This window comes from Grus americana, chromosome 1 (genome assembly GCF_028858705.1).
Source record: "Grus americana isolate bGruAme1 chromosome 1, bGruAme1.mat, whole genome shotgun sequence".
Taxonomy (NCBI): Eukaryota; Metazoa; Chordata; class Aves; order Gruiformes; family Gruidae; genus Grus; species Grus americana.
This window is the reverse complement of record NC_072852.1, coordinates 147,192,676-147,207,950: the sequence shown is the minus strand read 5'-3', so window position 1 is coordinate 147,207,950 and position 15,275 is coordinate 147,192,676. Positions and strand designations below refer to the sequence as shown.

At 37.5% G+C, this 15,275-nt stretch overlaps 1 protein-coding gene across 3 annotated transcripts in view; it reads left to right on the top strand.

The window, feature by feature from the left end:
- The window catches only part of MGAT4A (alpha-1,3-mannosyl-glycoprotein 4-beta-N-acetylglucosaminyltransferase A), a 77,264-nt gene that overhangs the window by 38,625 nt on the left and 23,364 nt on the right, over positions 1 to 15,275 (top strand). For all 3 annotated transcript variants that reach the window (XM_054818012.1, XM_054818031.1, XM_054818021.1), the window contains 4 exons: positions 7,953 to 7,999; positions 8,600 to 8,713; positions 9,336 to 9,411; positions 10,867 to 10,981. In XM_054818012.1, the coding sequence (XP_054673987.1) occupies positions 7,953 to 7,999; positions 8,600 to 8,713; positions 9,336 to 9,411; positions 10,867 to 10,981 (352 nt within the window). The remainder of the gene's footprint in view (positions 1 to 7,952; positions 8,000 to 8,599; positions 8,714 to 9,335; positions 9,412 to 10,866; positions 10,982 to 15,275) is intronic.

Sequence of the window (15,275 nt, the reverse complement as noted above, 5' to 3'; positions counted from 1 at the left end):
GCAGTCCCCACTTTTTTGGTACCTAAGCTTTGGCACCCAACGAGTATGGACTGCTGATACTGGGCACCATCATAGGATTTTACGCTCCTCTTTTCATGGCAGTGACTAGCAAAGTTTTTATATGGGATTAAACCAGTGATAAAAATCTTTCTTAGATATAAGAAAAGATCCTTGACAGGATTTGAAAACTTCCATGTACAAACACGAGACAAACTTAGTGTCTTAGCACAAAGATAAAATTCAGGATTGTGCTCTTTTCTCAAGCCCTAGGCGTGAATCACTGAAGTGCTTTTTTATCTATAAGATACCTTCTGAGATGGATCTAGGCCACAGTAACTATCTGATGCTTCTGGTGAGGGAACATTACTGTTAATAGATGGAGTTGTGTCTGATCTCTTTGGTAACCTCTAGTGTATTTGTGATATGGAAAGTACAGTATTAATCTTATTTCAGAAGCATTGTAGCAGGTGACTTCATACCTGGATGATTGACTGAATTGACACTTTGGACAACACTATCAAATTTTGCCACTGTGGTCTGCCTAGGCCTAAAGATAAGGAGGACAAGTTCCTTCTATCCTCCAAATAAAAATGACATACCATAGAAGGGTACTTTTGACTGTACACAGCAGCTACCTATCTTCTTCTGGAAAACAAACCATCTAGACCTTTTCAACAATTTACAGGCTCACCAAAGGACAAGAAGAAGTTTCTCCAGATTGCAAGGCCACATATGCTGCTTTCTCTCAGACTCTACAAATCAGGCTTCATCTGTGATATGCACAAAACTAGTAGAAGGCTGTATGACATTAACATAACTTACATATGAATATCTTGTTTTGAATTATCCCTTGATTTTTTTTTTTTTTTGTTCTAGCTGGTCTTCTTAAAAGCTAAACTTGTTCTCTGATGTGGTATTGTGGTTCACAGCACAATGCATATGGACATATGCTCTCACCACTGAGGAATTGACATGCAGGGTGCAAGAGTAGGGAGAAACAAGAGTGAAGTGAAACAAGAATATACTTGTATTCCTGTTGTTGCAGCCAAAGGCTTTGCATTGCGAAGCCCTGTCTTGAACTGAATTGAGTTAATCACAAAAATGACTGCGGAGAGAAAGATATTTCTTACCTGTGTGGTTGAGTGGGGACTTTCAGTATGGGAGGGATGAAGACATTAGCTCATGTAGGACACAGAGGCTACATTTTGCTTATGTAACATCAGGCGGCTATGTTATGACAGTATTCTGCATTCCTGGTTTTTTTGCATCTTGTTCTCATGTTCACTGTATTTAACTTGAACTTCCTGCCTCAGATCTGAGAGCAGACACCATATTCCTGAAAATAATTTTTTTCAGCTGCATTTGTTGAACTCCAACAGATATTATTACCTTTTTCTACAGGCTTTATTTATATCCTTACACTATTGCAACCACTGGAAACCACTGCTGCACTTTTATTCCTTAGGGCTTTTTCTTCGCTGCATAAATATCCAAAAATAGGTCCAAATGCCACTTTAGTGGCTGCTTTTTTTCGATGTGAATTTTAATGCCTTGTATATAGGTAATTATGTACTTACACCATTTCAAGGCAAATACAGGTTTGCTTTGCCTTTCCTGGAGGCTGTTCAATTTTGCATTGTTTGTTATTATTTAAAATATATTGTAAAATTATTCCACCTCTATTCTGCAGGGATGATGATGAAAGATCAAATAAAATTGTAGAAATTAGTAAGCAATGAAATGACCATGCTTTGCAGATTGGCAAGGTTCTTTCTCAGGGATTTTTTTTTTTTTTTTTTTTTTGGAAGATGTTCTTGAATAAGTTAAGACTTACTTAGAGTAGATTTCATTTAAGAATTAAGATCTGAATAATCTAACAGGCTAGATAAACCACATTGTTTTGAATGTACTGTACAGTTAGTGTCTGAATTTTCCCCCTCTTTCCCCGTAGCTTCTTTTCTTGAATTTATAGTATTTTGGTATTTGCCATCTTAATTTCTTTTCCTAGTCGCTTGTGAAAAAAAAATATTTGAATTTTAGTGCCATCTTTGCTTCTATTTGCACTTCTCTTCCTAAAATGGACTCTTTTTGACAACTGAAATTGAAAGTTATTCCAAACAGAGGTTTGGTCTGTTAAGGGAAGATCTGAGATTCAGAGAAGATGATGATGATCTAGAAGATCATCTAGTCCAACTCCCTTGCTCAAAGCAGTGTCAACTGCTGAAAACTTGTACAGAGCATTTTACAGAGCATTTCAATATGCATCTTGAAAATTATAGCTTTAAAAAAGCTAAGGTTGCAAGTCAAACTTCCAGAACAAGAAAATGCTACAATTACATTGCTTGTGAACAATATCATGGCATTCAATGTTTTATTTGCTTTTTCGTGTTTTGTTTGGGTTCCCCCCCACCCCGCCATGTGGAGAACCTAATGTGAAAATAAAGTTTTTCTCTAGCCAGGTGCCAATGTTGACTCACACAGTTTAATTTTTTCATGGCAGCTGCCATTTTTTATATTGCCAAAGTCCAGCGTTCAGCACTTCTGATCCCATCAAGCGGACAAGTCATAGGAATGGGAGTAGGAGTAGTGCTTAGTGGCAAACTAAGGAAAACTTAATTTGCAATGTATCCAGTATCACTAGATACATTGTTGCAGGAGGGGTGAGACAGGAAATAAAAGTGGGTCAGGAATCCCATGCTTTACAATGGTTTGTAGATATCTGAACTTCAAGGCTGTTTTTGTTTCTTCTAGCTATACCATGTCTTGTTGGTACTGCTAGAGTACAAGACCATGTCTTGTATGGTCTGATGCAAAGTGTTTGTGTGCTTGCTCTGCCTGTGTGTCAGCTTGGCTCCAGCCCTGTTTGGACTCATTGTTTTGCTCATTTAGATTTTACATATGTGGATTAGAACTGATTCTCAGTTTGATATGGTGATACAGGTGCAATCTAGGTGCCACTAAATGAAATTAAGAGGCAAAATCTAAATCAAAAGAGTATTTTTAACTTGGTACATAGCTAAATTGTGGACCTTGTTGCTACTGGTTATTGTGAGATACAAGGGACTCGGTGGGTTCTGAAATGATTCAGGCAAATTCACAAAGATCCAGGACGAACTATTGAATATAATGGGTACCAGTCAGGCCTAGGAATTATAAACTGTTGATTACCGAGAACTGGGAGGTATACGAAGAGAAGGAAGGTTCATTCTGTACATACCCTCTTTATTGCACTCTATACCGCACTGGTGCGGCCCCATCTCAAGTACTGTGTGCAGTTTTGGGTGCCTCAATATAAGAAGGACATCAAACTATGAGAGTGTGTCCAGAGGAGGGCAACCAAGATGGTGAAAGGCCTTGAGGGCAAAACTTACAAGGAGCAGCTGAGGTCACTTGGCTTGTTCAGCCTGGAGAAGAGAAGGCTTGAGGGGTGAACTCATTGCAGTCTACACCTTTCCAAGGGGGGCAGCAGAGGGGGACCGCTGATCTCTCAGACCAGCGACAGAACACGAGGAAATGGAATGAAGATGTGTCAGGGGAAGTTGAGGTTGGACATTAGGAAAAGGTTCTTCACTGAGAGGGTGGTCGGTCACTGGAACAGGCTCTCCAGGGAAGTGGTCACGGCACCGATTCTGTCAGTTCAAGGAGCATCTGAACAATGCTCTCAGTCATATGATTTAGTTTTAGGTAGTCCTGCAAGGAGCAGGCAGTTGGACTCGATGATCCTTATGGGTCCCTTCCAACTGGAGATATTCTATGATTCTGTGATTGCATCTTTTTTTTCTATGCATCTGCTACTGGATAAGACAGTAGATAGACCTTTGGTCTCAAATTTTTGAGAAACAGTCCACCTTCTCTCATTCTTGAAGGTATGAAGTAGGTAGGATTTAACAGTAAAAACAGTTGATTCTTAAAACTAAAAATCTTGGTTTTGTCTGACGGTTGGCTAGCTGTTAATTGGAACTTTCTAACCTCTTGTTTTGTCTGCTAGCTAATATATTCTACTGCTTTGCTATGCCCACACTCACTCATAAAAATCAATAAAAAAAGATTAGAAAGTTCATTGCTGCTCTGGTTCTTTATGTGTTTGTTATGAATAACAGTGTTTGTTCAGACAAACAGAATATTTGTGTACTTGAAATGCAGCCTCACCTAAACTAGAGAAGGTACTTTAGAAAATTGTAGGGCAGCATCTTATAAAAACTAAGGAAATGTAAAAATTTATTTCACTGACAGTCTGAAACTTTAGTTTGTTCCACAATGGACTCTCAGTTTTCTTTTAGAGAGATTCATCAAAGCAGTCTATATGTGTGTGTCATCAAAATTACTGATGGAGGGCTTAAGGAGTTAAACCTTAGATGTTGCCATGTTCACAGGATTATGAAACTTCATAGATTTTGTAAGCTAAAATCTTCTTTTCTTGCTGAAAGTGTAGATAGGCTCAAGATAGGCTCTTGGAGATCAGTAATTTCATACGACTAGGAAGAAAGAACAGGCGGAAAGATTTGAACTACTGATATTGAAATAACCACCGCTACTTATGCCTTTCACTAGTTCCCAGAGATCCACGTAACAGGACAAACCTGTTTGTAAGGCTCCATGTGATTCATTGATAAGATGCATCTTTGTGGCTGGTACCGTAAACTCTTTGGTTGTGGCCTATCATAATTTTGCATTTAATCTCTTTAAAAGGATTAGTTCTTAAAATGTTCATTTTTGCTTCTTTTTCTTGGGTTCCAAACTCCTAGGGATTATTTAATCTTCAACCTTAAGAATTTTACCAAGGAAAAATTCTGGTTTTGTTATTGCCTTCTGATTTGATAGACAAAACCATTCAAAGTTCTAGTCTCACAGGTTGTGCTGCTTTGGTTGGGATCACCAGTGACATTTCCTTTCAGTAGCTGCAAGCAGCACTGATACCATGAAACAGAAATGAAGTCCATCTTAGCTGATCCAAAGTCAACCTGGTATCTACCAGGCGATCTTCACTTAAAGCCTGAAGAACAGTTCTATTGTCTTTCATGGATGACTTCCTTTTGATTAATTGGGATTTGCCTTGTCCTGTTAAAGGACTCCTTCATATTATATGTAGTTCAGAATTATTTTCAGCTGTCTCATGTCCTGCAGGTTGATAAAGAGGACCTTAGGTCTTACTTTGTCAAAGCAGTAAATGCTTTCTTCCTCAAAAATGTGGAACAGATTTTGGTCAAGAATAGATTTTTTTCTTCTTCTTCTGTTGCTTTTCAGTTACTAGCTGAATTTATTGATGCTGTGTGGAAGATCCTTAGGTTAGAGCAATTATCTAGCCATTCCAGATTTCCTTCCATTGCTACCCTGCAAAGTCTTCTGTATAGTTAACCCTTCCCTTGGGTGTAGTTACAGCTTGATCAAATTTATTGCATATTCTCATATTTATTTCATGAGGTTGTGTGAAATAACTTACAAGTGCCACTTTCCTGGGACGTGTCCACAGCTGAAGGGTGTTGGCAAAGATCCCACTTTGTGTTAGGCTGGGTAATAAGAGAAGTTGGTTGCCTCTGGAAGTTCTGATGTGGAAAGATGGCAATTAACCTGCTGTCCCGAGGGGAAGAGTTTGGTGTTGAAATCCTGGTTCTGAACCTCAGATGCTGCTGGTAGATGTAAATACAACTGCTTATTTAGAAATAATGGCAGGATACCAAGTCTTTTGCATTTGCTCATATGAAAATGGCATCAACTCTTTTAATCTCAGTGTTCTTTTTCATTCTAAAAGTGGCATCTCCCTTTGCACTGTGCTGATGCAGTGATTGTTGATTCAGGAGGAAGGTTGCCTACTAAACCAGCAGTGTTATTTGCCGTATCTCGTGATCAGTACAGCTAGACCAGACCATCTTGACTTTGTGTGACAGCAGCACAGATTACAATATGAGATTGGAAGTCTACAGGCTACATCTCTTTAACATAAAGCTATTGTGATTGCAGCTCTGACTGGGAAACTGCCAATCTTTTGTGTGAAGGACACAAATAAATAAGGGGAAGTATGGAAAAAACCCTCTTATTCCAGACGTTTGGGTTTTTTTAATTGGGGTGTGTTTTGTATAAGTGTGTAAGGTTTTAAAAGGACTAGCAAGGCTTCATGGTGTATCTGCAAAATAGGTCAAAACTATGTTCACTCTAACGAGACGTGCTAAGGCACAAGCTTGTGACCAAATATATACTTCCAATTGGGATGTAGTTTGGCATTTATTTTAATATCTGGAAGACTGTATGGAAACTATCTGTGTTTCTGCTCTGTGTGTGTATGTATATATATATTTATATGTAATTACAATATGGACTGTTTAACAAGTATTTGAGTTATTAATGCTAGACTGGGTAATTGAAGTCTGGCATGACAACTGGAAATTCAAATTGTTTGTCTTTTTTCTGCTGACTAAAGAACAATTTCTGTCTTTTTAATATTTAAAAGGTAAAAAAAGAAAAAAGAAACGTTTCAGATAAAGATTGGTATACTAAAATTATTTTTAGGTAGTCACTAGGTCACTGATTTGCAACTGTTAAACATGGCAGAAAAAGTTATGTCTTAAACTCCTTACCAGTAATAAAGTGAGTGAACAATCTGTATGTGTACTTAAAGACATAGTGATACATCAAGGTCCATATGGATTTGTGAATCTGCTTGTGTGGAACTCACTGCAGGATGAGTTTTAAATTGTGACGCCTTATCTGCCTATTGGAACTTCTGTCCAGCACTAGGCATAGCACTTACGAAGAAAATATGTGTGAAAAATTTATGACAAATGTTTTCTACTCACATGTTCTTGTAGTATTTAGAACCTACTTTTGGAAGAAACCCACTGTTCCTTTTTGGAAAAGTGTGCGTCACTGGCATTATGTTGGATTTTGTAAAAATAAATCTTTAAAAATAGGAATGGTGATTTTTAAGATCAAAGGGTAAGCACCTTTATCAAACAAGATTAGTAGTTCTATAGAAATGCTCGGGGAGGGATTTATTCTCTGTGTGTATAATCCTTTAATGATAATCTGCATTACAAATTCATCAGAAAAAGTATGAACTGTTCCTTTGTTTCCAGCATTTTAAAGGCAACTGTTTCTCCAGAATCTTCATAAGCCACCAGAATCTGGGTTGATTTATAGACTGTAAATTTTCTTTTGAAAACTGATAAATAGCATGTCAAATTATTAGATTAGTGACTATAACAAAGATTAGGATTTTCAGTCACATTTATGAGTTCACAAACTCTCTTTTCCTGAAAGGCATGTGTATGACCAAGTTAATAGGTTGAATAATGGACCAGTTCTGGCAAGGTAGATAATCTAGACTTTTCCAGAATGTCATGATTTGTATTTTAACCCAAAAGTAATTTTTAGAATGTGTGCATCTTTAAGGTGATTGATAGGATTGATAGTCCCTCAAGTTTTATCTCTGATGCAGAAAAGCAGGAAAACAGCATATTAGTTGCTGTCTATGGTTGGGGCATCCATGTTTTAAATGTAAAGTTTAGGAGGTGTATTTTTTGAAGAAAAGTGTGTGTTCAATACCCTGTTTTCCAGAAAGCTTTCCTTGGCAATATTTTCATATACAGTATTATTATTATATAACAATGATATGAAGTTCTTCCTACACAAACACTCAGTGATCATTTTGTCATTCAGAGCATGAGAGCTGCAAGAAAATTCCAACAGTTGGATTAGAACTGTCTGCTAAAAGCAGATATGAGGCAAATACTGTTCCCCTCTGTTTACAAAATAATTGTTTCTTCTCCCATTAGACATAAGACATAGTTATGTGTGTGATGTGTTCCTACGTTACTCAAATATCTTACACGTTGAAATTGATTTTTCAAGTACAGCTACCTCCAATGTTTATTTTACTGGTTCTTTTAAACTGTTGCTCCAAAATTGTTAAGCATTCTATTTGGTTTTTGTGTTTTGTTTTTTTTTTTCTTCCCCAGACTGATCTTGATTATGTTAACAGTGTTGTTGCAAGCCTGGAAAAAGAGTAAGTTGTCGTTTTAATGGGGCACTTTTTAGCTTATTGGTGGGTTTGCTTTTTGTTTTTTCCTAAATCAGGTTGTGATAAGTAATAAAAAGTATTCTGGAAGTATAAGATGATGCATTTTTGTTTCTTGGGTTTTGGACTTTCAAACAAAAAATAGTTGACAAATCAAGGGACAGTGATTCAGCCAGTTAAATTGTAAAACAATAAATGGGATTAAACGATTTGGTGTACTAATAGTTTATGCTGTAACATAAGCAGATGGGATTGTTTCAACATGAATGGAAATTTGTGACACCTGTGCTAGGGCATTATATTCCATATGTTCAAAGAGAACTATAGAAAAAATCACTAGGTTCTGGAAAAAAAAAAAGCAAAAGAAATGTTTAGAATCTAGTTAGAATTCTGATTACTGGATGAGAGTCTATACTGCTCTGAAGATGATGTTGAGGAAAACTATTTTTTTTATATACTACATTTATTTTACATGCCTCATTTGAATAAGTCATTGTAACCAGACATAATAACTGTACCAACAGAAAGCAAGCAGGAAGTCTACAGAACTCTGAATCTTTTATGTGATTAGGATGTTTCTATTAACAGGTTTTCTACAGAGATCAGTTCTGGCTTGGTGGAAGTAATAGCCCCTCCTGCAACTTACTATCCTGATTTGACAAACTTGAAAGAGACATTTGGAGACTCAAAAGAGAGAGTGAGGTTAGCTTATTCCACCAGATCTTTTCCCATCTCCTCCCACACACACACTTTTCTTGTTTATGAAATGGCAAGTGGGATGTGAATTCTTGAAATGTTTTCTTACTGTAATTCTTGAAAGTGTGGGGATACTAAAAGTGTCCTGTGAATCCATCTCATTCCTATCTGCATGCTATTCTGTGCATGGTCAGAGCCTAATGCTATGCTTGGTTGAATTCATTTGGTGTTAAATTTTGAGAGGAGAACTGACACTTGATACATATTTTTTTTCTGTATGTAGACTCCTATGTTTACTGTTTTTGTTTCTGAAATGCAGCGTAAACCCCAGTAATTCCTGCTGAATTACCATTTAAAATGCACGTGTGTTTTTAGTGAAATGTCAGGTAGTTTGCACAAAATCAGATTCAAGTTAAATGAGTTTTATGTCTATATTAAAGCATAGGGCGAAATCTTTGTTCTTTTTTTTTTTTCAGACAGAGGATTTCCTGAGGGAACAATGCCAAAAGCAGCTGTCCTAACATTTCACTAATATGTGTCTGTCTTCATAGTGAGATTTACTTTGCGTTACCAGTGTATATTGAAATAACTTTTTCTCATAATACTTAAGCTTTTAATTTAATTTCAGATGGAGAACAAAACAAAACTTGGATTATTGTTTTCTTATGATGTATGCCCAGAAAAAGGGAGTTTATTACATTCAGGTAAATTTCTCTTCTTTGTTTTGAGACAATTTTTCAAATCAATCTCCAGAAATTATTCTGTTGGACACATCAGAAGCACATACACAGAACAGAGATAACTTGAATCCATGGTTGAAAGGAGGGCATTAAGTATGGAGGTTATGGTATATGAGGAAGTAATTTGTGGAGGACACTGAAGCAGAAAGCGATTTATCCTATGTTACTTATTTTATCTTAAGATGCTTAGTGAAAAAAGTGAAGGAATGCAGACAGCTTAACCACTGTTTTTAAATTGTCCCCCAAATAAGTTACTGTTGAGTTGCCTAGGCAAAAAACACCAGCATAGTTTTGAGTGGAAATCTAGCTAAAATCCATTTTTCCTTTCTTTTGAAGCAAATGCAGCATCACTTTAATATGACCATTGTGTATAGATAAGTGTTCAATGTGGTGCTAGACTTGTTTTCTTTTTCCTTTTTTAAAGAGATTTTCAAGAACAGAGGAAAGCAATTCTTCTTAAATTTAATTTAGCTCAGAATTGTTCCTATTGTGTCTTGCTGCTTTGAAATAGAAGGCTTACCTGTAGATATTGCAGATTTAGTGAGTAACTCTGCTTATGATCTTTATTTAGATTTTGGTACTGTGTCATTTGGATATAAAGCCCCACTCATCTCATCTAGTTTTTACAAAGGTATGCTGACTGCTCTCTGAGAGCTGTTGGAGGCTCAGCTCTCCTGGAGGCTGCACAGGAGGCCCAGCTCTCCTGGAGGTTTCAAAATGAGACAGTCTTTTTGAAACTAGGCAGTCACACAAATATTAGTTCCCGCACAAGGGGGGAGAGCATAAATACACTGGACAAAGGACAGGAAAGGCAGGATCCTTAAAGCAGTGGCCTTACTTTGAATTAAAGGGATTGTAGCACCATGTGTTGGCAGTTCTGCTGCCCAGACTAGCTGATTAGTTTGGACTATGCACCTGTTCTTCTGTTGGACCGCTAGAGCCAGGTGAAATGAATCCCACCTCTGTAGACAACCTGCTCTTAGTCTCTTGTCTCAGAGGAGAAATTCTTTCAGTGCTGTTAGATGCATGAGTAAACTGAGTCATGTTTGTGTACAAATAATACAAGTATTCTGCTTGTTATACTGATGATGTCACTTAGTCTAACATTATTTCATGGATGATTTTTCTCTGAAGAGAGACGCTAGAAAAGCAATGTTCTGAGGTAATAAGTTGAGATACATTTGTGGATTCTTACTACAGAAAGATTCTGGATTAGTTCTCCACAAATAGACTGTGATCCCTACAATAGAATAGTTATTCTTGGCAATAGAGGCTAGGTTTTCTAGCAGCACTTGTGTTAAAAATATATGGCTGTGTGTTAGCAATATATTATAAATCAGTATTTCCTAGCAGTACATTTTCTTATTGCTTTACTGGTGCTTTTTTATTTATGTTGATATCGCTGCTACCTTCCTCTAGCTTGAAGATGACATCGTTGTCAAGCAGAATTATTTCAGCACAATAAAAAATTTTGCACTTCAGCTCGCTTCTGAAGATTGGATGATTCTAGAATTTTCTCAGCTGGGTTTCATTGGTAAGAAAATGTTCACTTCAGTAGTTTGAAAGAACATGTTCATCCTCAGACTCTGTGAATTAATAGTGACCTGACTTCAAAGCTGTCGTCTTTGTATTGGAAATAGACCAAGAAGTAGAAATTCATTTGGCTTTTTTAGGAACTCTGGTTTAACTCATGGATTTGTTTATCAGTTATTTCATATACTTTTGTATGACTGAGGCAAACTCAATCTGTTGGAAGAGAGAGCATTTTTATAACGAAGTTAATTAATTTTTAAAAATACTAACAGTCAAACTGCAAACAATGACTTATGTTGAATTTAGCTGCCATTAAAACAAAAGTGTCATTAAGAGACAACTGACTGAAGTAAAAGAAAAAAGCATGAAAACTAACTCCACCTAAAACAACTTCATTGGTGTTTGTGCCAAAATTTCCAAGAATCAGCAAGCATCTGTTTGTCTTGGTTGCAAGGCCTGTTCTGTCTCCACCTTTCTACTCCATCAAGGAGAAGTTATGACTGTCTGCTCCTAATTAAGTGTAGTTAGAGTCTACCTGTCATTTGCAATGAACAACAGTGAGAGAAGCTAATGCAGCATCTCGGGCTGTTATGGGTTGACTACTAGGGTGCTGCTGAAATTATGGTTATTTGCTCTTACGCTAATATGTTTTTATTAAGAGGTACTAGAATTAACAGAAAAGCAATGAAAAAGAAGTTTTGAAGGGATTTTACAAATCAAAAGGTTATTTCATTACTGCAGTGATGTGTCATTATCTGTTTAAAAGCATTAAGCTGGAGATACGTGAGGAAAAGTGAAAAGCTAAGTCAGACTGTGGAGGTACCTTTATGTAGTCAACACAAACGATTCCAATGCAAAGGCTGTAAATTGAGTGCAGAACAGGAAGAAAATCCTACATGTAACAGATAAAGTGCAGTCCTGAGTTCTGTCATTCCCTTGGAAATTCTTGTTGTACTCTTGTTTTCACTTTGTATCTACTTTCCAGAGAACAGCTTCATTTTTAGCTCAGTGACCCGTAATGGTTGCAAATAGTGGATGTGCATCTAGAGTGCAGAACTGAGAAGGTTGGCAACTGTGTGAATGGCAAGTACTGTCCTATTTCCAGCTCAGCATCAGGTGTGCTGCTGAGGCAATAGTCCCTTGACTTTCAGGGTCTCAGAGATTCACTGAGTAGAAAGGAAAATAGTAGTTATCTCCTAACATGCCGTGTTAAGGTACAAGACTTGACTCTTCTGTTTGGGAGCCCCTTGCAACTCTCTGTGATTCAGCACTGCAGAGACTGGTTGAATACCAACATCTGATTAGGCTTTGCTTCTACTTTTGAGCAGTTAAACAGTTAAAATGTGGGTTTAAATGGGGTTAGAGTTGTAGCTCCAGTCCTAATTGCACTTTAAATGTATATTCTGTATGAAGTTCCTGAGCTATAGAAGTAATTTACATTCATTCTACATTTGCTTAGTTAAGTAGTAGAGTGTATTCACTCACAAATTTCAATTTTGTAAGACTGACATGTCAAAATGAGCGTAAAACCACCTTACAGTTTAGGACATGCACTGTCTACCCCATGCAGATGTATTTCAGATCACTTATTATTTGTGTATTGATGTATTTCACACCCCTTTCTGTTCTCAGTGCTGCTATAGAGGGCACAGTGTTTGAGCCAGAAGGGGTAGGTAGATAGTTCTTAATACTGAGATTTGGCTTAATCACCTGCACAACTGTTTAAAATTATTTTAAAGTTGTTTTTCTATACTGTCTATATACTTTTTTTGGGGGTGTAGGCTCTGAAAATAGTTGTTAAATTTAGCTACTGCTGCTTGCATCCCTGTTCTTTGTTCCTTGTACCATATTTGCTTGCCTCCTTTTAATTAGATGATATCAGTAGAATTTCAGATGCATTTAGCTATGGCTACACATCTTAATGTTGATTTTCTACCTAGAAAATTAAATTAGATTTTTTTTCTCCCAATTTACTTATCCTGCTTTTATGCTTTGAGAGAAAAAATAGTATACGTGAAAGTGACTAGAACTTCTGACTCTGAGACACAGTGGTGTGCTATAACCATATATTGCATAGAAATTTTATGCACGTAATGCCTCATTTCTACTATCCCTTATGGATCTTGATGCAGACCAACACTATAGTAATTCAGTAACGTATATAGCTATAGGAAGAGCAAAAGTAGTTGTTTGTAACTGGGGATGAGTTTTATGTGTAGATGTCTAAAAGAGAAAGCAGAGCACTGAATTGCCTAGATGCTACTGATTTAGAAATAATCTCTAAAAAACAGAGATGTGGCTGATTCGCTGTAAGCTATTCATAGAACCACAGACTGGTTTGGGTTGGAAGAGACCTTAAAGACCATCTAGTTCCAACCCCCCTGCCATGGGCAGGGACACCCTCCACTAGACCAGGTTGCCCAAAGCCTCATCCAGCCTGACCTTGAACACTTGCAGGGAGGGGGCAAACACTATTGGAAACCTTGATCAGCTTGCAAGTTCTGTTAGGTAAAAATGGTTTTTGTCATAGTGTATTTCTGAACTGAAAATCTGATTTATGCAAGTACTACATGAGGAAGTGGCAAATGCAACTATTTAGGCTGACAGCAGGATTATAGAATTCTGTCACCTATGTCACAGAGCAGAAGTTGCTTTCTTTGGATTTTTTTTTTGATACTGAAAGCATAGTCTTAAGTGCTGTCAAGTATCTAATAAATAATGGGTGAGATACGTGCTGTTTCCCTAAGAAGCTCTGTGGAAGGAGATGCGCCTATTGCTTTTCTGGATTCTGATTTGCACTGCGGTCCCTAACACAACATAGGAAAGTCCTGTTAGCTTTTTATGAGAAATTTTGATTTGTCTTCCAACTGCCTGTGCGGTGAAGTGTTTTCCAGAGGATCTGCAATACTCTGCACTGTGTCACAATCTTTTAATGGAGCGGCCTGAAATCAGCCTTTCGGTTGTCTTATACAGTTCCTCTGAATCTTACTGTGCCCTGATGTTTTAAGGCCTGTTGTTCTGATTATTTTAAGTTGTTCTGATTAAAGTTTTGCTTAAGCAGTCCACATAGTTGAATTTTGGGGAAGAGTAGATCAAGTCAAATATTTGAGATTTAAATAACTTCAAACAGGTTCTGGTTTTAATGCCAGTAATTTGCATATCATTAACAGGGAAAACATTAAAAGACTTCAACTATGGTTAGAATATGCACTTGCAGGTATAAAATTATTGTTGGTGTAGACTGAATACATTTAACACAATGCTTATGTGGAAGAATGCAAATTAATGATTTAGATATTTGCAGTTCAGAGAACCACAGAAAACAAAGTTTTTCATTTTGTGTGTGTCTTGTACTTGGCAACAAAATACTGAGAGGGCCAGAATAGTTCACTAAGGATAGCATTTAAATGGACTGAAAAATCATATAGAAGCCTTGGCAGGGCACAATAAATAGCAGATGATGTTCCACAATATATTTTTTTTCAGTCCTGGCTCTCACTTTTATCAATATAGATAAATAATATGGAGAAAGTCTTCCACGATTTGTAAATCGCTAGGGATTTATGGAGCAAGATTTTACCTTTTAGTATTAATTCCTTTGGACTTTGAAGTTTCTTTCCAAGGGTAGGTTGCATGTACCCAGAATCTGAAAACTCTAAAATTTTGTCAGCAGAATCTCCTTGATTTATGTGTGTTCTCATGCACTGTACCAAGTGCATGAACATGGTGAAGGATGAGCCATTGCTTCAATTTGTTCACATTGTCTTTGGTTTGAGGCAGTGTGTGTTACTGCAGTTTTTGCTTTGGTCTCTTTGGCTTGATAGTTTTTAACTGCATATTGGGGAGGGCCAGTGGGCTGTAGGCTGGATTTGGATGGCATCTCAATGGCTCCATGGCTCACAGCATTTTCCTCACCTGCAGCTGCATGGGAGGCCACAGGAATGCAGGACCTTGGCAAATGCTGCTTCTTGTTCTTGGGCTTTGGCTATGCCCTAGGGAAGCCAGGCTGCTGCTGCTACCCTTCCTCAGGAGAGGCTAGGCAAGGGCTTGGATAGTTAGGATTCAGAGGGGCTGGGGTGTCGGATCTGTGGAGTAGGAGTTGTACTGGGCTGTTTTCCATCATAAGGAGTAGCTGTGGACAGTCAGCGGTCCAGAGCTTTGAAGACCTGTTTTGCCAGAGGCTTCACTGCAGAGGCCTGTTTTTGAGCTGATGTAGGAAGAGTGTTCTGGGGGAGAAAAGACGGACATTGATCCATGGCAGTACTGCTGTGCTGGTGGTGTCCTGAGACAGAAAT